The 22,233-nt window shown below is 41.2% G+C and overlaps 1 protein-coding gene across 1 annotated transcript in view; it reads left to right on the plus strand.

Moving 5' to 3' along the window:
* The window catches only part of gfra3 (GDNF family receptor alpha 3), an 84,336-nt gene that overhangs the window by 54,188 nt on the left and 7,915 nt on the right, over nucleotides 1–22,233 (plus strand). Inside the window, exons 4-7 of the mRNA XM_005458860.4 lie at nucleotides 2,218–2,572; nucleotides 9,007–9,116; nucleotides 11,568–11,702; nucleotides 12,772–12,908. Of these exons, the coding sequence (XP_005458917.1) occupies nucleotides 2,218–2,572; nucleotides 9,007–9,116; nucleotides 11,568–11,702; nucleotides 12,772–12,908 (737 nt within the window). The remainder of the gene's footprint in view (nucleotides 1–2,217; nucleotides 2,573–9,006; nucleotides 9,117–11,567; nucleotides 11,703–12,771; nucleotides 12,909–22,233) is intronic.

Here is a 22,233-nt window from a genome sequence, read left to right on the forward strand (position 1 = left end):
CCTATGGACAATTTAAGAATTACTAATTAAACTAACCCCACTAAAGCCCATTTTCCATTAGTTCCTACCTGGATTGACTCACCACAAAACGCCATGACTCGGATCAACTCGGATCAACTGGTTTTCCATTACAACCCAGAGTGAATGCTTGTTGTCATAGCCTGGGCGCCTCATGAATTATTTAATATGCAACATGAACAGTACAACAAAGGTGGACGTTGAGGCAAGAATATACCTGCTGCTTGTTCTGTGGCTTTTCCTCAGACTCGGGTAATCACTGTGTTTTCTTTTGTAGCCATTTCCCTCGTTCCCAGGTTTCAAAATGAGACACTCTCATGACTCATCGAGTGACGCTACTGAGCAGCAAATCGGTGTCGTGCAGCATGACCATGTCACATTTTAGTAGCAAGCGATCAAGCATTCCTGGTTGGATCGCTTGGAACCCCAGCCGAGTAGGTACTAAAAAAGTACCTGGTACCAGGTAATATGACATGAAGGAAAACCCTGGTGAGTCAATCCGAGTAGTTACGAATGGAAAAGGGGCTTAACTGCAGGTTTTTGGACTGTGGGAGGAAGCCGGAGTACCCGGAGAGAACCACAGGGAGAACATGCAAACTCAACACAGAAAGGCCCCACACTAAAGGACCAGCGAACATTGAATATAGAACATTCTTACTGTGAGGCAACAAAGAATTATTATCATTATTATTATTATTATTATTATTATTAAATTTTGAACACATGAAGAAAGGGTGGTATAAAAAGGCATGGAAAGTCATGACACACCTGAAATCTGTCAGCAAACAGAGAACAAAACAATGGCTCTCTCAAGGCCTACAGAAGGACTTCTAAACTCCTGAAGGTTCCAGCGAGCAGTCTTGGACCACATCCCAGAAGTGGAAAGAACATCATTTCACCATAAACTGGTCACGCCAGTAGCCAAGATTTTAGACAGAAGAGTGAAAAGAATTATCAGAAAAATTGTCCAAGAGTCAAGGACCACTTGTGGAGAGGTAGAGAAAAACCTGGAATCACCAGTTACAATTGTTTTAAAGAAAATAATAAGTAATGTATTCAACTGCCATGACCTGGATGCACACTCACCATGCAAAATTCCATTCATCATTCATTCATTCATTTAATTTCATTTCATTCCTGAGCAATGAAAGGCTTTTCTACAAAGTATTAAACAAATCTCAGTAAGCACATCCAATACTTTTATTTACAGTGGCTTGCAAAAGTATTCGGTCCCCTTGAACTTTTCCACATTTTGTCACATTACAGCCACAAACATGAATCAATTTTATTGGACTTCCAGGTGAAAGACCAATACAAAGTGGTGTACACGTGAGAAGTGGAACGAAAATCATACATGATTCCAAACATTTTTTACAAATAAATAACTGCAAAGTGGGGTGTGCGTAATTATTCAGCCCCCTGAGTCAATACTTTGTAGAACCACCTTTTGCTGCAATTACAGCTGCCAGTCTTTTAGGGTATGTCTCTACCAGCGTTACACATCACTGTACATACACTTTCACTTTGAAAATTGGTGACAGGTTCAATACGCATTTTACCCACTGTATTATTATGCTGTATTATACCACTGTATTATTTCATTTTGTACTGTCAATCTAAAACTGCATTTTTTTTTTCCTTTCCCCACTTAGCTTTGAAATGTTTTACCATCATACATGATTAAGCAAAAGCAACATGCATGCACCAGTTGCTGCTATTAACAAGCCTGGCCAATGCAGACATGTTGACTGTTTCAATGTAGAAACGCCTATAAAATTCATCTCAGTAGCACACAAATATGTGAGAATGTCTGAGAGTGCTACATTGTTGTTTGGTATATTTTATGCAGTCAAAAATGTTTGACATTAATTTAGCAACTCTATTGGCCATATATGCAAGTTACTGTGTGGCCTAAATGTGTGATCACTAATGGCCGGCTTGGATTATAGTTTCAGGTAACGGTTTTGCTTCTTTACCGAATCAAGCTTGGTAAAACTGTGCAGGACTCTGATATTTGTTCTCTAACAGAAATGATTCATGTTTTTGCAAAAAGTGCTTGGAAGCCAGATCCAATTACAAGTGCAGATTTAAAATCCCAGGTATGAACTGATATGTTGAGGAATGTAGTCAAAGTGTATGCTAATGCTAGGAATGAATATCTTCTCTTGCTCTATTCTTCTGACACTCACCCTCCCCCAGCCTCATCTTTCATGCAACTGGGTGGTGAGAACCAGTGCTTGAAGGCAGCACAAGACTGTGGCTTGTACGAAAAGTGTGGTAACCTACGATCAGAATATGTGCTAGCCTGCACGAAGCCGACTCCTGGTACCAACAGATGTAACCAACACAAATGCCACCGATCATTACGTCGCTTTCTGGAGCGGGTGCCAGAAGAGTACAGCCTGGGTGTCCTGTTCTGCCGCTGCACTGATACCTTGTGTGGTGAGAGGAGAAGGAAAACCATTGTACCCTCCTGCTCCTACCACGACAAAGAAGGTCTGCAACCAAACTGCCTCCACCAGCAAAGCTTCTGTCGCCGAGACGACCTTTGCAGGTTAGACATAAAGGCAGATGTACAGTACTGTGAGCCACCCCTAATTTCTTTATATTTTGCTTTCAGTGAGCCAGAATATTTTGTATTTTTTTAAAGTAGTCTTGAGCAATATTTCCCCAGGCTTTCTGAAGCTTTTCTTTGGACATCCATTGATGTATTTGCATATTTCTGTCCAGTACTTGAACCTGACCATTTTCAGAGGAAGGTATTTTTCAGTTTGTGCCACTTAATGCTAACCTCTGTATTTTTCAAGCAAAAACAGTCACCAAAGAAAAGGAATGAGCCAGTGATGTCTATACATAACAGACGACTTACCAAAAAAACATTTTAAATAGTGTCTTTAGGCACTTTTAGGAATACATTTCTTCGCAAACAAAATGATTCCCAAAGCGCTATTAGCCAAAAACTTAGCACAGTGTGCAGTTTGTCCTTAATAAATTCTGAGGAACCTTGACAAGTAGAGCACAAAGACAGCAGCAGATGTAAAACAACCTATCTAGAGTAGATAAACAGTATATGAAATGTCCTTAAAAAACAGAGGGGGGGGGAATCCTGCAAAGATCTGACATAGGACCTGAGAGATACATCTGGGTCTTAAGTTGATCTGTCTACTCTTGGATTCAACCTCATCAGTAATGCTCTCAGTGGAAGAGTTGCAGTCAATAAGCCATTCTTAAGGAAAGAAACCCAAAAGAAATGCCAAATTACATACGATTTTGACTTAAAGAGTTGAACCAAAAAACAAAAACTTTGGATTCATCGCTACTGAAGACCTGTTGCCAATTTTATCAGTATGTATGAAGTAGGTCAGGAGAGAGGTTTAACAGGGAGTGTTACAGTTATCTGTAAAACTTGGAGGCTTTGTTATGGTTTGGGGCTGCATTTCAGCCAATGAAAGATTTTGCTTCCAATGCCAAACACTTTATTCAGCAATTGACTCTTATTTCATGTTGTTTAATGGTTTGGATGATTTAAATCTAAAGGAGCAAGACATACTAACAATTTAACAAATTATGAATTTAGCAAACTGGGTCTCCTTGTATAAATTGACACCTTATTGCAATGGAGGGGTTGGTGTGTCCCATTGATTCCTGGAGTTATGTTGTCAGGGCCCCTGGTAGGGTCTCCATGGCAGATCCTGGGTGAGCGGTGATTCATACAATCTCTATGCAGCATAACAATTCAAGGGTCCTGCAAACTTTGTCCAGAATGGGGTTACCAGTTTCCTACCCCGTAGCCACTCCCGGGGTATAGTGTCAAGGGGGAGTTTCTTGTGACCAGGAATTACCCCAGTGGGGCCAACCAGGCTGAGTCCAAAATAGCAAAGTGGGTCCATCCTCCTGAGGGCCCACCACAGGAAGCGATGTAGGAGTTTGGTATTTAGTCGATTGGGTGACAGTCAGAGGTGGAGATCTTGGCGTTTCAATCCCCAGCTTCCAAAACTGACTTGTGTTACAAGGAATGTCATCTCGCTGGTGGGGAAGGAGTCTGAGCGAGGTTCGGAGAAACCAATTAGATATAGTCTGGCTTACCTGATCTGGAACCAGTTTTCTGGAGAGGGATTGGACTCTGGAGTTACCCTTAGCGAGAGGTGGCAGGCAGCAGTGGGTATACTTGTATGTATATAGACAAGTGGGTTGCTTTGGGTCTGGGAACAGGTCTTGTCTGTCAAGTTCATTATAGTAGAGCAGAACAGCTGCTGATTTTGTAATCGTATCACCAGATCTGCCGCCGTATATTTTGGATACTTGGGTGAAGACAGGTGCTGAGCTGTCAACTGATCACTACCTGATAGTGAGTTGGATCAGGTGGTGGGAGGAAATGTTGGACAGACCTGGTGTACCTAAACATATAGTGAGAGTGCATTGGGAATGTCTGCCACAGTCATCAAGATCATCTGTTTTCATCTCTGGCAGAGCTTCAATTGCATTTCAAGGGAGGCCGGCAACATTAAGTCCGAGTGGACAATGTTCTGCACCTGCATTGCTAAGGCTGCTGCAAAGAGCTGCGACTGAAAGATTGCTGGTTGTTGGTGTCCTGCCCTTTGCAGATGTAGCTGCCCTTTGTCACTGATTCTGTTCATAGTTTTTATGGATAGAATAGCATATAGAAGGCACAGCCAAGTGGTGGAGTTTCTCCACTTTGGTGGCCTGAGAATTTAGAATTAGCACCCCGAAGTCTGAGCTGGAAAAAGTTGGCATACACACTCTGGGTCAGGGACAAGTTACTGGCCTAAGTGGAAGAGTTCAAGTATCTCGGGGTCTTGTTCATGAGTTAGAGTGGACAGATGGATCGGGGAGGTGTCTGCACTGATGCAGGTGCCGTACTTATCTGTTGTGGTGAAGTGAGAGCTGAGTGTTAAACCATAGCAATTCATTCACCAGGTAATCTAGGCTCCTACCCTCACCTATGGTCATGAGTTCTGATTAGTGACTGAAAGAATGAGGTTGTGAATACAAAGTGTAGAAATTATTGTCGTTTGAAGAATGGCTGGGCTCTCTGTGAAAGACAGGGTGAGGAGCTCAGTCATTCAAGAGGGACTGAGTAGCATTGCTCCTCGTCTACACAGTTGAGGTGATTCAGGAATCTGACTGAAATGTCTTCTGTACACCTTCTAGGTGAGGTGTTCTGGGCATATTGTACCAGGAGGAGGGCCCAGGACAGACCCAAGACTTCCTGGAGAGATATTATCTCTCAGCTGTCTTGGGAATGTCCGTATGAGCTGAAGGAGGTGGCTGGGGTGAATGATGTCAGGGCTTCTGTGCTGAGACTGCTGCCCCTGCGACCTGAACTCAGATAAGCAGCAGAAAATGGATGGGAACAAACAGGGGCCTCAATAGCATGTGAAAGAACCATAGACAGTAACAACAGCCTGGCACCTCTGATGCTCAACTCATCCTGGTCACCAGCTTGGTTACACATGGTTCTGTTTGAAGACATGTGAAGCTAGAGAGGCCAACACCCATAGTGAATTGTCTTCCAGGGGCCAGAGCAGGGGACATTAAGGGAAATTTAAAACTGCTGGCTAAGGGTAAACGTAAATTCCAGAAAATTATAATTCATGTCAGCAGTAATGACACCTGGTCACATCAATCAAAGCTTTTCAAATCAAAAGTTTTCTCTGGTACCTTATGCTGTCCGATAACGACTGACACATTTAGCTACATGTTCTCCTTATATTGCTGGCTGTCTGAGTGGTGTTCAAAAAATGATGTGGGCATTATAGCTAAAAGGGAAACTTTCTGAGGGAAATGTGGTCTGGTTTGGAGAGATGGCATCCATCCACTTTGGGTGGAGCAACTCGCATTTCTAGAAAACTGATTAAATTTAATTGTCACAGGGCAGGGTGGTGGCAGAAGTTTTCCACTCTAGCTTGTTAATCAAGCAAAGACCCAGACAGAGTTTAGATTCATTCATTTATTCCTAATGTTTAGTCTTGTCCACCCCAGCTGGAAAAGTCAAAAAGCAGTTTCACTTGTAATCATCTATTCACCACCTGGGCCTTATTCAAAGTTTTTGTTTGAATTCAAACTTTTTATCTGATTTAATGCTCATTTCAGATAAAACAATTATTGCGGGTGATTTCAACCTCCTTATAGATATGTCTGTGAAGGTTCTCAGTCATCCAGGTCATCGTAGTCTAAGGAGCTTGGAAAGAAAAGCGTCTGGACTTCTTTAAGCTGCTTGAAGACGTTTCACCTCTCATCCGAGAAGCTTCTTCAGTTCTAAGGGTCAATGGTGGAGAGTCCCAGATTTTAACCCAGTGGGAGTTTCCCCCCAAAGAGGGACAAAGGACCCCCTGATGATCCTCTACCTAATCACATGAGCCAAAGTGTGAAAGTGGGTGTGGGTCCCAATCAGCCAGGGTTTCGGGTGAGCTCATTGTGAAACCTGGCCCCACCCTATCATGTGATTTCCTGAGGTCAGATGGCCCAGGATGTGAGTGGGCGTTAAGGCATCTGGGAAGGGATCTCAAAACTGGATTATAGATGGCAGACAGTTGGTGTCGTAAACCACCGCCTCTGTTCAAAGATGGTCGCTCACAGTGGACGTAAATGGCTTCTTTCACTCCTCTTTCAAACCATCTGTCTTCTCTGTCCAAAATGTGAACGTTGGCATCCTCGAAAGAGTGACCTTTGTCCTTAAGATGCAGATGGACTGCTGAGTCTTGTCCTGTGGAGGTGGCTCTTCTATGTTGTGCCATGCGCTTGAAGTGGCTGTTTGGTCTCTCCAATGTAGAGGTCTGGGCATTCCTCACTGCACTGTACAGCATACACCACGTTGTTAAGTCTGTGTTTAGGAGTTTTGTCTTTCGGGTGAACCAGTTTCTGTCTGAGTGTGTTGCTGGGTCTGAAGTACACTGGGATGTCGTGCTTGGAGAAAACTCTCCTGAGTTTCTCTGATACACCGGCTACATAGGGGATGACAACGTTGTTGCGTCTGTCTTTCTTATCCTCCCTCACTGGTGTCTGATCTTCTTTTCTGTGCATCTTTGCTGACTTTATAAACACCCAATTAGGATAGCTACATGTTTTAAGTGCTTAAAACACTTAAAACATGTGGCTATCCTAATTGGGCGTTTATCTATAATCCAGTTTTGGGATCCCTTCCCAGACGCCTTAACGCCCACTCACATTCTGGGCCATCTGACCATCTGAAGTCCAGACGCTTTTCTTTCCAAGCTCCTTAGACCTCCTTATAGATACTAAAAATAACAGCATCAACAGATCATTTAATTTATTAGTCGACTTACTTGGCTTCTTTCAAAATGAAAAAAATATTCGTAACCATCTCACAAAAGTAATATTATGTACAGCTACTTTCCATAACACTGACATTTATTTAGACTCTTGTTCTCCAATTGATCTTTCAGTTAACATCTGTAATTATTTCCTTCAAACCATCAGCGTGTCTTTTAGACACCATTGCTTCAACACTGCGCAAAGAAGTCCTAATATTAAATAATGCTTCAGTCTTAAACATGATCAGCCTTTCTCTTTTAATCAGCTATGTACAACAAGCATAATAGCTTATAGCTAATTATAGGCCAATCTCCAACCTTCCTTTCATATCTAAAATCCTTGAAAGAGTAGTTGTCAAACAGCTAACTGATCATCTGCAGAGGAATGGCTTATTTGAAGAGTTTCAGTCAGGTTTCAGAGCTCATCACAGCACAGAAACAGCTTTAGTGAAGGTTACAAATGATCTTCTTATGGCCTCTGACAGTGGACTCATCTCTGTGCTTGTCCTGCTAGACCTCAGTGCAGCATTCGATACTGTTAACCATAATATCCTATTAGAGCGATTAGAGCACGCTGTAGGTATTACAGGTACTGCACTGCAGTGGTTTGTATCATATCTATCTAATAGAATCCAATTTGTGCATGTAAATGGAGAGTCCTCTTCACACGCTGAGGTTATTTATGGAGTTCCACAGGGTTCAGTGCTAGGACCAATTCTATTTACATTATACATGCTTCCCTTAGGCAGTATCATCAGAAGGAATAGCATACATTTTCACTGCTATGCATCCAATGATTGAAACCTTTGTTTTCCTTTAGTGAGGGAGATGCACTATTACACTGCCTCCACCAAAAAGTTGTTACCATATTGGTCCAGCAGTAATTATAGCATTCTCTCTTTTCATGTTGCCAACACCAGCACAAATGGTGAAGGCCAATCAGCAGGCCTCCTGGCACCCTTTTGAAATCACAGATTGGTTTGTGGAGTGAGAGAGCCATCAGTCATGTTGTCCTGCAAACCTTGACTGCAAATCTGTAGAAGGTCCCAGGTGGTGAGAGTTGACATGGTCTGGCTTTGTCTTCATGGGAGCGGCCCACTTTGTCCAGTGTGTCTCTGACATCCACCGTATATATTGATGTTCTATTTGGAGATGGTATTAGGGCTCACTCCAAATAAACTGCAGCTTGGTGTTATGAACACCTGCTTGAAGTTGCCCTACGGCATGGGCCCTGTCCACATCTATCAAACATGATGAATGTTTGAAGGAGACACCAACTGACTGCTGTAGCAGGGTCCACGTTCATAGTTGCTGTTACTGAGGTGCCAATCAAACACCTGATCATCAGCTGGTGTCTACAGTAACAGAGGATCAAAACAAGAGTCAATAACAGAATAAGCTGTTTAGTATTTGGCAGATAATATTTGGCAAATTTTTCATGGGTGCAACCCATATACTCTGCTGCTCAAACCATAAATGCATTTTCTTTACAAATGTGACACCATTTAATGGGAAATAAATAGGCTTTTTAAAGACAGATGATTTTTTGCTAAGGAGCATTGCTACAGCAAAGAAATATTCAGCCAAAGACAAATTTTTTGTACTAAGTTTATTATACATCAGAAGGTGTTGTGTAAGTTAGTCTTGCCTGCTTTTAATGTTGATATTGACTTGTTGTTTGTGTTGTTGCCAGGTCCAGACTAGCTGATTTCCTCAATAACTGCCAGCCATCTCATCTGCCAACCAGTGGCTGCCTGAAAGATTCACCAGGCCTCTGTCTCCGAGCCTACGCTGGACTCATAGGTACTAAACACACGGGGAAGGAGGGAGAAAAAGACGAATAAGCTACTGACTTACCAAAAAAATAGAAGGCTGCAGGTTACCAGCAACAAGACAGAACTTGCTGAAGTGTCGGGTTTGGTGTGTTTGTCATTTTTACTACAGTTTCAGAGAAATTTAGAAAACACAGAGCCTTTAGTTACTTTTGAAGTGTAACAAACAAGAATCATGAAATACACAGCATGGACAAAACAACGAAAAAGAGGAAAAAGAAAAGGGAACGAGTCCTACTGTCACTGTTTCAACCTGTCCCATCTGACACCATTGCAGTTTAAAAAAATGTGCATTTTACAGTCCCTCTCTTGATGTTGTAATCTATCTCATCAATAGTGTTTGAAATTTACAGACATTTATTTACTTGCTTATCCATGCCGGATCGCAGGGCAGCAGCTTAAGCACAGAAGCTTAGACCTCCCTCTCCACAGCCACCTTCTTCAGCTTATCTGGGGGAAACATCAAGGCGGCCTCAGGCCAGCTGAGAGATGTAATCTCTCCAGCATGTTCTAGGTCTTCCCATGGGCCTTCTTCCAGTGGGACATGCCCAGAACACCACACCCAGGAGGCACCCAGTAGGTATCCTTGTCAGATGCCCAAACCACCTCAACTGGCTCCTTTCGATATGGAGGAGTAGCAGCTCTACCCTGAGCCCCTCTCAAATGTCTCAACTCCTCATTCTAACCAGCCACCCTTAGAGAAACCTCATCTGCCACAATCTCATTCTTTCAGTCGCTACCCAAAGCTTTTGACCATAGGTGAGGTTGATGGCGTAGATTGATCGGTAAATCGAGATCTTCGCTTTTACAGTCAGCTCTCTCATCACCACAACAGAGTAGTACAGTGTCCCCATCACTGTAGACGCCTTCTCAACCCGTCTTTCAATCTGTTGCCACCATATTCCCTCACATGTGACCCTGAGATACCTAAGCTCCTCCAGCTGGGGTGCCAACTTGTCCCCAATCGAAAGTGGGATCGTCATCCTTTTCTAGCTGAAGACCATGGCTTCAGATTTGGAGGTCCTGATTCACATTCCGGCTGCTTCAAACTTAGCTGCAAACTGCTCCAGTGCAAGCTGGAGACCACCCCCTGATAAAGATAACATAACCACATCATCTGCAAAAAGCAGAGATGACATTCTGGGCCATTAAAGTTGAAGCCTTCTGCAACGTGATTGCACCTACAAATTCAAATTGGACACTTGTGCAGGCTTTCATGCATGTTTCTCACACAGTACAATGGTGTTGTCGCTTCTACGTCATTGCTATTGGTTGCAACCAATCTGGTTCTTCTGGGCCTTGTTATGATATTTGTGTTCTGGTAATTTGGGCGAGCTTAATGGGGGTGGAGATGTTCTTACAGCACAAATTAACACACTACCTGGTGTTATATACGCTAGTGTACTCACCGTTGCTTGAAAGTTTGTTTTCCAGGTCTCATCAGGGTGCACTTTTAGGGGTGTGGTTATTATGCTGATTACTAGCACAACGTCACAAATGTGCAGGTGCAGGCACAAACACATACAAAGAGCTCGCTCTTTAATTCTTTTCTGACACATCAGTACTATGGGCATGCTGTCTTGAACAGACACTAGTTGATGATCGTTCTCAAAGTCTCATGGCATTTTTAAAGGCACAAACTTTTACACTGAGGTAGCCTGCCCGAGGTACAAACCCATACTTACAGATTGGTTTCCTTTAAAAAGAACATATACATTGAAAGAGCAGTATCAAATAAGTTACCTTTTTTATTAACATTACAGTATTGTGCCAGTTTTAACATGATCCCAGAAAACTACATTTGAATTGTAGACACGTGTTACAATATTTGTTCACGTGTCTGTAATGAAAAACCTTATTGTATTGTAAACTGAGGGATGGATAATAGTTTCTGTTATTTCTATCCATGTTCTATTCCAAAGTAGTTTATATTTGCCTGTTAAGTAACTTACATGAGGGCTCCAAAAATGTTGATATTAAATGTATTAAGATATCTATCTATCAGAACAAATGGAAACTAATGTATCAAATGTTGAAATGTTCTTTGTGTGTTTGTTTTGCACTGAGTCATGTTTTTTACTGCCTGTTAAAGCGCTAGCTAATTTTCAAAATGCAGATTTGTGGCTTAAAAATTGATAAGATAGCACCAGAAAACTATAGGATCTGCAGAATTTCAATATCCCTTGGTCCTTTAAATGAAGGTCATTAAGTGGTTGTTATGTTGTTCTGCAGAACACAAAACCGGGTTTCAATTTCGTGCTCAGTCGTTCTAAGTAAAACTTTATGTAGAAGCCAATAAATGCTTGAAGTCTCTTAGAATATCGTCTCAAAGATTGATAATCATTAAAATGGAAAATCCAGAACCTTTGATCTGCCCACAGCAAAGTTTCTATGACAGCACCTTGACCTTTTAAAACCACAGGTACCATCATGACGCCCAACTACATCAGTAACAGCTCTGCAGATGTGTCGCTGTGGTGCAACTGTGAAGGCAGTGGCAACCAGTGGCAGGAATGTCTGAAACTGCAGCGCATCTTCACCCACAACAGCTGCCTGCGTGAGTCTACAGTACATACGTTTCATATACAGCAGTAATTTTTCATTCCAAATAACAGGATGTAACAAGTTTGATTAACTTGTTTGTTACCCCTTGTCTAAATTGATTGCAATATAATTTGTTAATTTCCATTTTTAAATTGTTTGACAGCCATGATACATAAATTAAATATTTTACATGTAATAAAATCAAATGCAACAGCAAAAAATGCTGTTAATCAAATAAATGAATGAAAAAACAGGCCAGCCCAATGCATACCTACTTGTCAGAAAGAAAATGACTGCTTTGATGAATCTTACTTACTTAAAACCATTTCCTCATGAGGTAGCATAAGCTACGCTGTGCAGCCAATTTTTCAAATGTAGCCTAAAAAATATAAAAAGTAACAGCTTATGGTTTAATGGTGTCCCATGATGCTCTGCATGCAAATGCAGATGTGTTTTACACTAAATCATGCAGGTGTTTATATTTCTGGGATTGTTTGAAAATAGACACACAAGACTTGACACACAATTTATTTTGATAATGTCTGCTTTAAATAATGCATCTGAGGAATTGTGAAAACAGCATTAATGTGTGTTAATATCAAAGATATATCAAGAATCAGCTCAAAGGAAAGAAAGGGAAAAATGACTGTGACACTGTCTGCTGGATCAGTCTGGGTGGTTGTCTCCAGCAGTGGTGTACTCAGCATGAACTGAGCTCTACCTTTTTTTAAAAGGCAGCTACATGCTGCAACCTTAGTAGTCAGGAGAGTCTTACAGATTGGCTCTGTGGGTTTGTAGGGTGTGAAAAAGAAAAATCTGCAGGATAAAGCCCCTTCAGCTGTCATTCAATCACAAGAACTGTCAATATTGGTGTCCATTCACAATGGCCATAAACATCTAAACACTAAAGCCTGGATCTATAAATCGATGTATTGTCCATAAATCATTGTAATTTATCTAGCTGCCAACAGCTCTAACAATAAAGCTGCCAAATAGATGTTTTTTCATGCCTACACAGATGGAGTGTTGCACACACACACACACACAGACAGAGGGAGTGATGTGGCTGTTTCTCCAAGCAGGTAATTCCATCAGCTGGATGGGGAGCCTCGACTCGCTACCTGCAGACATCACCCAACCTCCTGCGCCTAGACCCTCCCCGCTGGTTCAGAAGGATGAACTGCTGAACAATAACCACCTGCCTGAGCACAATAACATTGTGAGTACGCTAAAGCTCATCACCGCTCATCACTGCTGCCACATTTTAAATTACCTTTCAGACTTTTATCCTAAAGCCTTCTTGTTATCTTTGGTCTAAGCCCATCAAATCACTGTGACACTGCATGTTTTTTTATTTATTATGTGGTTACTCTGTTGCTGGGCTTTTATACCTCAGTTACTGTGTTAGTCTTCCATTTTTACTGGTTTAAAACTATGGGCCTGTAAAAATCAAGCTGATATCTTTTCAGTATTTATTAAATCTTTCAATTTAGGACAAGGAAAAACCATCATGGGGGTCCTCAAAATGGGTGTGCTACACTGTTGTGCCACTTGCCAGTGTTATCTCAAATAATAGTCTCACACGTATCTATATATAAATATATTTAGATATCCATAGAAATCTTGGCTCGTGAGGTCAAATGTGTCTTTTAGATATTGAAAGCTTATGAGCTGTCCTTTTTGAGTAGTTGTGCTATAATCCCCTTTAGTGCCCACCATTTAAGCTGGAGTCTAATTTTCCTGGTGTGAATTTGTTGTCATATACTATCCATTTTAATAGTAATAAATCCATTTCCAGCTTTAGAAGTTTTACTACCGAGTATCATTTTTCTAGAGTAAATCTGACTATAGGATTAGAATTTTTTTTATTGAAACTTTGATCTTACTCTCCCCTATACTTCTTTGGATTGGAAAATTGAATATCGAGGTCTCTATTTCTATTTGGTGTACTGTGTATTGCATTAATATACCAGAACAGTTGCTTTGGTATAAGGTCGCTAAGTTTTCAGTTATGTTTGTAACTAAAAACTTAGATATTGTTTGTTTGCTTTCCAATTTATTTTCAATTCTTGGAACTTTTGGTCTGGAATACAATTGAATAATAGAAGTTGAGTCTTTTTAATATTTATCTTGTAACCTGAGTATTTTCCTAATGTGTTTAATGCTTGACTTAATTTAAAAAAGGAATTAACTGGGTTCGTTAAACATATCATGATATTGTCTGTGAATAAACTAATAGTGTGTACTTGGTTATTGATTTTGATCCCTGTCAACAAGTTATCTTGCCTAATCATCTGAGCAAGTGCTTTAATATATAGGGATGGAAACTGATAAGAATTTAGCAATTCCAATTCCATTATCAATATCGATTATCAATTCAATTTCTTATTGATTCTCATTGGCTCCACTTTGAGAGTCACCACCATCTCTAAGCAGTATATCAAAGACATTACATTCATGCAAATTAATTACATGCTATGTGGTCAAATGTTTGTGCACGTTGGAAGTCTTTCCCCTCTTTGTTATGGTCAGTGTGGGGGTCATTACTCAAGAAAGTAATTGCACATATTACACAGAATACTTTTCTTAAAACTTTTTACCTTTCTTGCAGTACGTACCTTAATTACACCCAGAAAAAAGACTTTCGTTATACTACTCGTTATGTTACTCTCATGTTACTCTGTAAAATGAACACACTAATGAGGACACGGGTGACTTTTCACTTAGTATTTAGATATGAACACAAAGCCGACAGCACACATGAAAGATGGAAACCAGCACAAACATGCTTTAAAGTGATGGTCACTGTGATTCTGCTTTAGAAACATGAACAGGCAGAAATGGAGGCTGCGGCCTGACTGCTTATCAGCTTGTTACCTGTTAAAGTTCAGCACTATGTCACGGTGCTGGGTTTGGGTTCTGCGTTTACTCTGCATTCTTGGCTAGCTTACCATTAGCATGCAGTCTGTGCCAGTGCTTACGAAGAGCTTGTGAAGTTGCATTAATAGCTTAATGCAGTTGTTCCTGTCCTGGAGCAGTCTCCACTTTACCGTCGCGCTTTCATTCTTTTGTGCAATAAAAATAAAAGTAATGTCCATATCCACGCTGGAGACTGCTCCACTATTTTCCTCCTCCAGCACACAAACTGAAATCAGCTGTTTGTAGCCAGAGTGCAAGAACTGAAAAGTGGGACTGATACCTAAACAGACCGGAGAATTGGGCTGCTGGAACCGGTTCTCGACTCCCTTCCCTATTACAGATGAAACTTGAAAAATTGAGAATATCATGCAAAAGTTCATTTATTTCAGTAATTCAACTTAAAATGTGAAACTAATATATGATATAGACTCATTACATGCAACACTAGATATTTCAACCCTTTATTTTTTATAATTTTGTTCATCATGGCTTAAAGCTTATGAAAGCCCCAAATTCAAAAGCTCAGTAAATTAGAATATTACATGAAATCAATAAAACAAGGATTTTAAATAGAGAAATGTCGGACCTCTGAAAAGTGCAATCATGCATATGTACTCAGTATTTGGTTTTGGCCCCTTTTGCATGAATTAATGCCTCAATACAGTGTGGCATGGATGCTATCAGCCTGTGGCACTGCTGAGGTGTTATGGAAGACCAGGATGCTTCAATAGCGGCCTTAGGGACTTCTGCATTGTTCAGTCTCGTGTCTCTCATCTTTCTCTAGGTAATGCCCAATAGAGAATCCATGGGGTTCAGGTCTGGCGCGTTTACTGGCCAATCAAGCACAATAATCCCATGGTCATTGAACCAGGTTTTGGTACTTTTGGCAGTGTGGGCTGGTGCAGAGTCCTGCTGGAAAATGAAGTCTGCATCTCCATAAAGCTTGTCTGCAGAAGGAAGCATGAAGTGCTCCAAAATGTCCTGGTAGATGGCTGTGTTGACTCTGGACTTAATAAAGCACAGTGGACCAACACCAGCAGATGACATGACTCCCCAAATCAGCACAGACTGTGGAAACTGGACTTCAAGCATCTTGGATTGTGCGCCTCTCCATTCTTCCTCCAGACTCTGGGACCTTGGTTTACAAATGAGATGCAAAATTTGCTCTCATCAGAAAAGAAGACATTGGACCAGTGAGCAATAGACCAGTTCTTTTTTTCTTTTGCCCAAATAAGATGCTTCTGACATTGTTTGCTGTTCAGGAGTGGCTTGACAAGAGGAATACGACATTTGAAGCCTGTGTCCAGGATCCGTCTTTGTGTGGTGGCTCTTGGTGCACTAACTCCAGGCTCAGTCCACTCCTTGTGAAGGTCCCCCACATTTTTGAATGGCCTTTTCCTGACAGTCCTCTCCAGGCTGCAGTCATCCCTGCTGCTTGTGCAGCTTTTCTTCCACACTTTTCCCTTCCACATAACTTTCTATTAACATGCTTTGGTGCAGCACTTTGGGAACATCCACCTTCTTTTGCAATTACCTTTTGAGGCTTTCCCTCCTTATGGAGGGTGCCAATAATGGTTGTCTGCACAACTGTCAGGTCAGCAGTCTTCCCCATGTTTGGAATTCCTACTGAACCAGACTGAGAGACCATTTAAATACTTTGAGCCTACAATATTGAATCTTTTCACAATATTCTAATTGTCTGAGCTGTCTGAGGTTTTCATAAGCTGTAAGTAGGGCTCGGCCATATTATACCGTTCACGGTAATACCGGTACAATGTTAGGCAATGATAAGAAAATTAAATATCGCGATAGAATATGGGTAAAACGCGCATGCGCAGTGCCTTTGTTTTCATACGCACATGGCCAAAAAAAACCGGAGAATGAGAAGGGAGAAAGCGGATCGTTGAGTGAAACGGATGAACCAGAATTGGTTTGTAAAAATGGTGCCACTTCAGTGATGGGGAACTGGTTTGGTGTTTGTCTGTCAGATACCCACCAAAGCACATTTTTTTTGTAGAACATGCAAGCGGGGCGCAGCTATCCGGTTGTTCAGTCTGACGTCACTGGCCGTGTCTGGGCCTAAACTCCGCTGCAGGTCCATATATCAAACGATCACTGTGGCATTACTGAGAGTTGAAAAACTGTCTAAAGTCTTTCATCTTTAATAAAATGATCAGTGTTCTGCTCTACCAGGTGTAACAATTGAGTTTAACATCCAGGCATCCATGAAAATGGAATTTATGACATTTAACGGCGTTAGAAGTTAGCAGGAAGTTAGCTCGCTAGCTTCTATCTAAATACAATATAGCATGTCCTGACTGCGGGGTTTTGGAAAAAAATTCAAACGTACAGCTCTGCTATAACTTCCAACATAAATGAAGACAGAAAACTAAACAGCAGTGACGTTTGTAGGGTTACTGAAGTTTGGCTAGCTGGTATATAATGATGTGCTACGTGACCGCTAGCGACACAGCTATGTTAGCATAACATAAACAAGCTAACTTTTTTTCCACTCGATAAAAGTTAACGTGAGTGTTCTTGGTGGTCAGGAACAAATGTAATCGCATGGCAGGATGCTGTAAAAGGACTAAACTTCAGCCAGGAGAACAAGTGAGATAATCCATCCACAATACGAGGTTAGTCATTCATATACTGCTGCATGGGCTGTGCTGTAGTTACATCGTAAGGTTTTAAAAACTGAGCTTAAATAAATGATTAGCAGTAATAAAAGCCGAGGGAGGTCAACAGTGATCACTGACTGTTTTTAGGAGCTTTTTGAGATTAAATAGAAGAAAATACAAAACATTAAACATGTTAACAACACAAAAGCCATATTAAACGCAGACTACTTTAGGCCCGGAAGTAGGATTCGTCACGTCACCACTGAACAATCGGATTGCCGTATTTGTCGGAATAAGGTGCTCGTAAATCTGGGAGTAATCTGGGTCCTAAACTCTGTCCGCTTCAGGTCCCAAAGTCAAACGAACACTGCGGCATCACTGAGAGTTTAAAACTGTTTAAATTATTTTCATCTTTAATAAAACGATCAGCATTGCTGCTTTACCAGGTGTAGCTATTAAGTTTAACATCCAGGCATCCATGAAAAAAGAATTTATTACATTTAATGGAGTTAGAAGTTAGCAGGAAGTTAGCGGAAGTTAGCTCACTATTTTCGCTAGTTACCTAAGCATGATATAGCATGTTCTGACTGAGAGATTTCCGAAAACAATTCAAACGTACAGCTCTGCTATCACTTCCAACATAAATGAAGACAGGAAACTAAACAGCAGTGACGTTTGTAGGGTTACTGAAGTTGGGCTAGCTGGTATATAATGATGTGCTATGTGATCGCTAGCGACATAGCTATGTTAGCATAACATAAACAGTGAAGCTGGAGGATGAACGCTAACACTTTTCTACTCGATTAAAGTTAATGTGAAGGTTCCTGATGGTTAGGGACAAATGCAATCGCATGGCAGGATGCTGTAAACGGACCAAACTTCAGTCAGGAGAACAACTGAGATAATCCATCCACAATACGAGGTTAGTCATTAATATACTGCAACAACATGGGAATAGAGCAGCTGTGATGGAATACAGCATTAATGAATCAATGGTACAGAAGTGGAGGAAGCAAGAAGAATGAGTTGAATAAAGTTTGATTTATCTGACTGCTTTGTTTCACTTAATGTGTCTTATAATCCCGTGCACCTTATGGTCCAAAAAATACGAATTTGCTTTTTTATTTGGCACACTGCTGTTTAATGTTGCAAAGCACCTCTTTTGAACTTCAGTGGATATTATACATGGTTATGCTCAGGATATGTCAGCCCATTTCTACTGGAAATGCCTTTTGGTTAAACTTTCAGCAAGGAATTTGCATTTGCACTGTTAAATTTTTATATAGCTTTAATGCACATAAAAAACAGCTGCTTGTTGAAGTGAAAATAAATGGATGGGGGTTTTTTTGCGCTAGTAAAGTTGTGGAGTTGTATTTTCAGTTATATCGTTATCGCAAATTTTCAAATATATGTCGTGATAAATATTTTTGGCCATATCACCCTGCTCTAGCCGTAAGCCATCAAAGTTATAACAAATAAAGGCTTGGAATATCTCTCTTTGCATGTAATGAGTCTATATAATATATTAGTTTCACCTTTTAAGTTAAATTACTGAAATAAACTTATTTGCCTTAAGCTTGCCATTTGTCATTTGTATGTCTCCTTAGTTATTTTTGCAAGTAAAATGTCGTCAAAGGAGTTTGCAAAGAAAAAAGCGTCTGGACTTCTTTGAGTTGCTTGAAGACGTGAAGTCAGCAAAGAGGCACAGAAAAGAAGATCAGACACCAGCGAGGGAGGATAAGAAAGACAGACGCAACAACATTGTCATCCCCTATGTAGCCGGTGTATCAGAGAAACTCAGGAGAGTTTTCTCCAAGCACGACATCCCAGTGTACTTCAGACCCAGCAACACACTCAGACAGAAACTGGTTCACCCGAAAGACAAAACTCCAAAACACAGACTGAACAACGTGGTGTATGCTGTGCAGTGCAGCGAGGAATGCCCAGACCTCTACATTGGAGAGACCAAACAGCCACTTCACAAGCGCATGGCACAACATAGAAGAGCCACCTCCACAGGACAAGACTCAGCAGTCCACCTGCATCTTAAGGACAAAGGTCACTCTTTCGAGGATGCCAATGTTCACATATTGGACAGAGAGGACAGATGGTTTGAAAGAGGAGTGAAAGAGGCCATCTATGTCCACTGTGAGCGACCATCTTTGAACAGAGGCGGTGGTTTACGACACCAACTGTCTGCCATCTATAATCCAGTTTTGAGATCCCTCCCCAGACGCCTTAACACCCACTCACATCCTGGGCCATCTGACCTCAGGAAATCACATGATAGGGTGGGGCCAGGTTTCACAATGAGCTCACCCGAAACCCTGGCTGATTAGGTCCCACACCCGCTTTCACACCTTGGCGCATGTCATTAGAGGATCACCAGAGGGTCCTTTGTCCCTCCTTGGGGGGATACTCCCACTGGGTTTAAATCTGGGACTCTCGGCCATTTGACCTTAGAACTGATGAAGCTTCTCGGATGAGAGGTGAAACGTCTTCAAGCAACTCAAAGAAGTCCAGACGCTTTTTTCTTTGCAAACTCCTTTGACTACGATGACCTGGATGACTGAGAACCTTCACAGACAAGTAAAATGTCATTCTGTTTTTGTCCAATTGATGGTAAATCTAGTTTCTCCAAAAATGCTTTGAGTTCATTTTGATTAGTGGTTATTTGTTGAAAGTAAAGGTCTTGGTAATACAGGTTAAACTCCAAAAATTAAATTACCGTCCAAAAGTATTTCTTAAAAATGTCAGATATCTCATTGGATTTGTGTTGAAGTTGATAATGTGTTGTTGTTAATGCTGTAAATTGCCAGTAGTTTTGTGGCTTTTGGTCCTAATTTATCATCATCATCATCATTTTCTTCTAGATATTGTTTTATCTCCCCCTTGACTTCTTTAATTATCTCTGGGTTGTTCAATATTCTGACATCAACCCTCCAAATTGTATTTCTGTTTGCACTTTTCAACCTCAGCTTTAATTACTATGATTTGAATCATCCAATACTCTGATGACGCACTCTCGAATTTTATCCCTATTCTGTCTTTGTGTAAAAAAATAGTCTATTCTAGAATTAACAGAAGGGGTTACTGAGTAGTGGGTGTAATTCTTTTGGAGAGGGTGGCAATTTCTCTGTACATCAATAAATCATTTCTTCCTGTCAGGGCTGACTGAACGGACTCAAGCGCAGACGGAAAGATTAAACTTAACAGTCTTTAATTTTTGGGATGCATGGTGCCAAGATGGTTAGCACTGTTGCCGCACAGCAATTCCTGAGTTCAATTCCACCATCAGTTCTGTGTGGAGTTTGCATGTTCTCCCCGTGTTTGTGTGGGTTCTCTCCGGGTACTCCGGCTTCCTCCCACAGTCCAAAGACATGCAGTTAGTGGGGATAGGTTAATTGGAAACTCTAAATTGCCCATAGGTTTGAGTGCGAATGGTTGTCTGTCTCTCTGTGTTGGCCCTGCGACATAGGAACAGTTTCTTTCCACTCGCCATCTCCCTCCTAAACAGTTGAACTGTCACACTGCTCCCACTGCCAGACTGCAACTGCACCTTATGTACATTCTGTAGTATTCATTCCACCTCATTTCATTTCTGTCATCCTGTATTCTATGTATATAAGTTTAGATTGTGCATGTTTAATGTATATATAGAAGTGTGTGTGTGTGTGTGTGTGTGTGTGTGTGTGTGTGTGTGATTTACATTGCTGTGCTTGAGAGTCACCATCTACTGGAACCAAATTCCTTGTATGTGTCTGCACATATACATGGCCAATAAACACGATTCTGATTCTGATTCTGATTGGCGACCTGTCCAGGGTGTACCCCACTTCTCGCCCTATGACAGCTGGGATAGGCTCCAGCGCCCCCCGCGACCCTGAAAAGGATAAGCGGATGGATGGAGTCTTTTATTTACAAACACCAAGTGAACTATATACAAAGTGTTGGTAGTGAATGGGGACTCCGGGGATCCAAGGGTAGGGAGGAAAGGGGGCTCTTCCACACACTCCACTGCTCTGCACTCTTGCTCTGCTCACGTATGCCAACACGCTCCACGCAACACTCGCCACACTGCTCAGGGAAATACTCACACTTGGGAATAAAGGAAATGCCTAAGAGAACAGTCCAGGGAAATCTGTTTACAAACAGATGAAGTAGAATCAACGCTAAGTAACGCTTGAAAAACACAAGAGAAACTCAAAGCCAGGGTTACACTAACGGTCCAGCGACGAGAAGCTCTGAGCCACCACCTTAAGTAGTGGCCAAGAAACTGCTGGATAATGAGCCTCAGGTGTGTAATTGCCTGCAGGTGCGTGGGCCAATGGTGAGAGCCTGTGGTGAGTTCTGCCCAGGCAGGAGACAGCAGAGGTAAAGAGAGCGTGAGCAAAAACAAAGGCAAAAACACATGAAGCCTTACAGAGTCATCACCACATATTTCTAATTAATTTAGTAACAGGTTCCTGTAGCTAGTTGTGTCCATATGACTAATTATTATTACGTTCAGATTCCCCCCACATATACAGATTCCTTCACTTTCCACTGATACAGCGTCAAACAGAGATTTAAAAAATTCCGTCCACTTTCAGGTGGTGCATACACGTTCACCAGTGTAACAATGTTTGGTCCATCAGTCCTTTAACTGTGAAGTATCTGCCTTCATTGTGTTTAATTTCCTTTCTACACGCAAAATGAATAGTATTAGGGATTAATATTGCTTCTCCTCTTTTACGTGAATTTCTATGTGAACAATAAAAAGTATTTTTGAAGACAAATCTTTTGGGTTTTTCATCTTCCACAATCAGCAGATGGGTTTCTTGAAGGACGTTCATCTGTGCCTTTTCCTTTTTACGTTTGGTAATTATTCTACATCTTTTCACTGGAATTCCCAGATCATTTACATTAAGGAACATAATTCTAACATCTCCTTTGTTTCATGTTCACAATGGTTAAATGCCACGGTTGGCAGAAGAGCTTTAGGGAGACATATTTAAATAACAA

This window comes from Oreochromis niloticus, linkage group LG2, assembly GCF_001858045.2.
Source record: "Oreochromis niloticus isolate F11D_XX linkage group LG2, O_niloticus_UMD_NMBU, whole genome shotgun sequence".
Lineage (NCBI taxonomy): Eukaryota > Metazoa > Chordata > Actinopteri > Cichliformes > Cichlidae > Oreochromis > Oreochromis niloticus.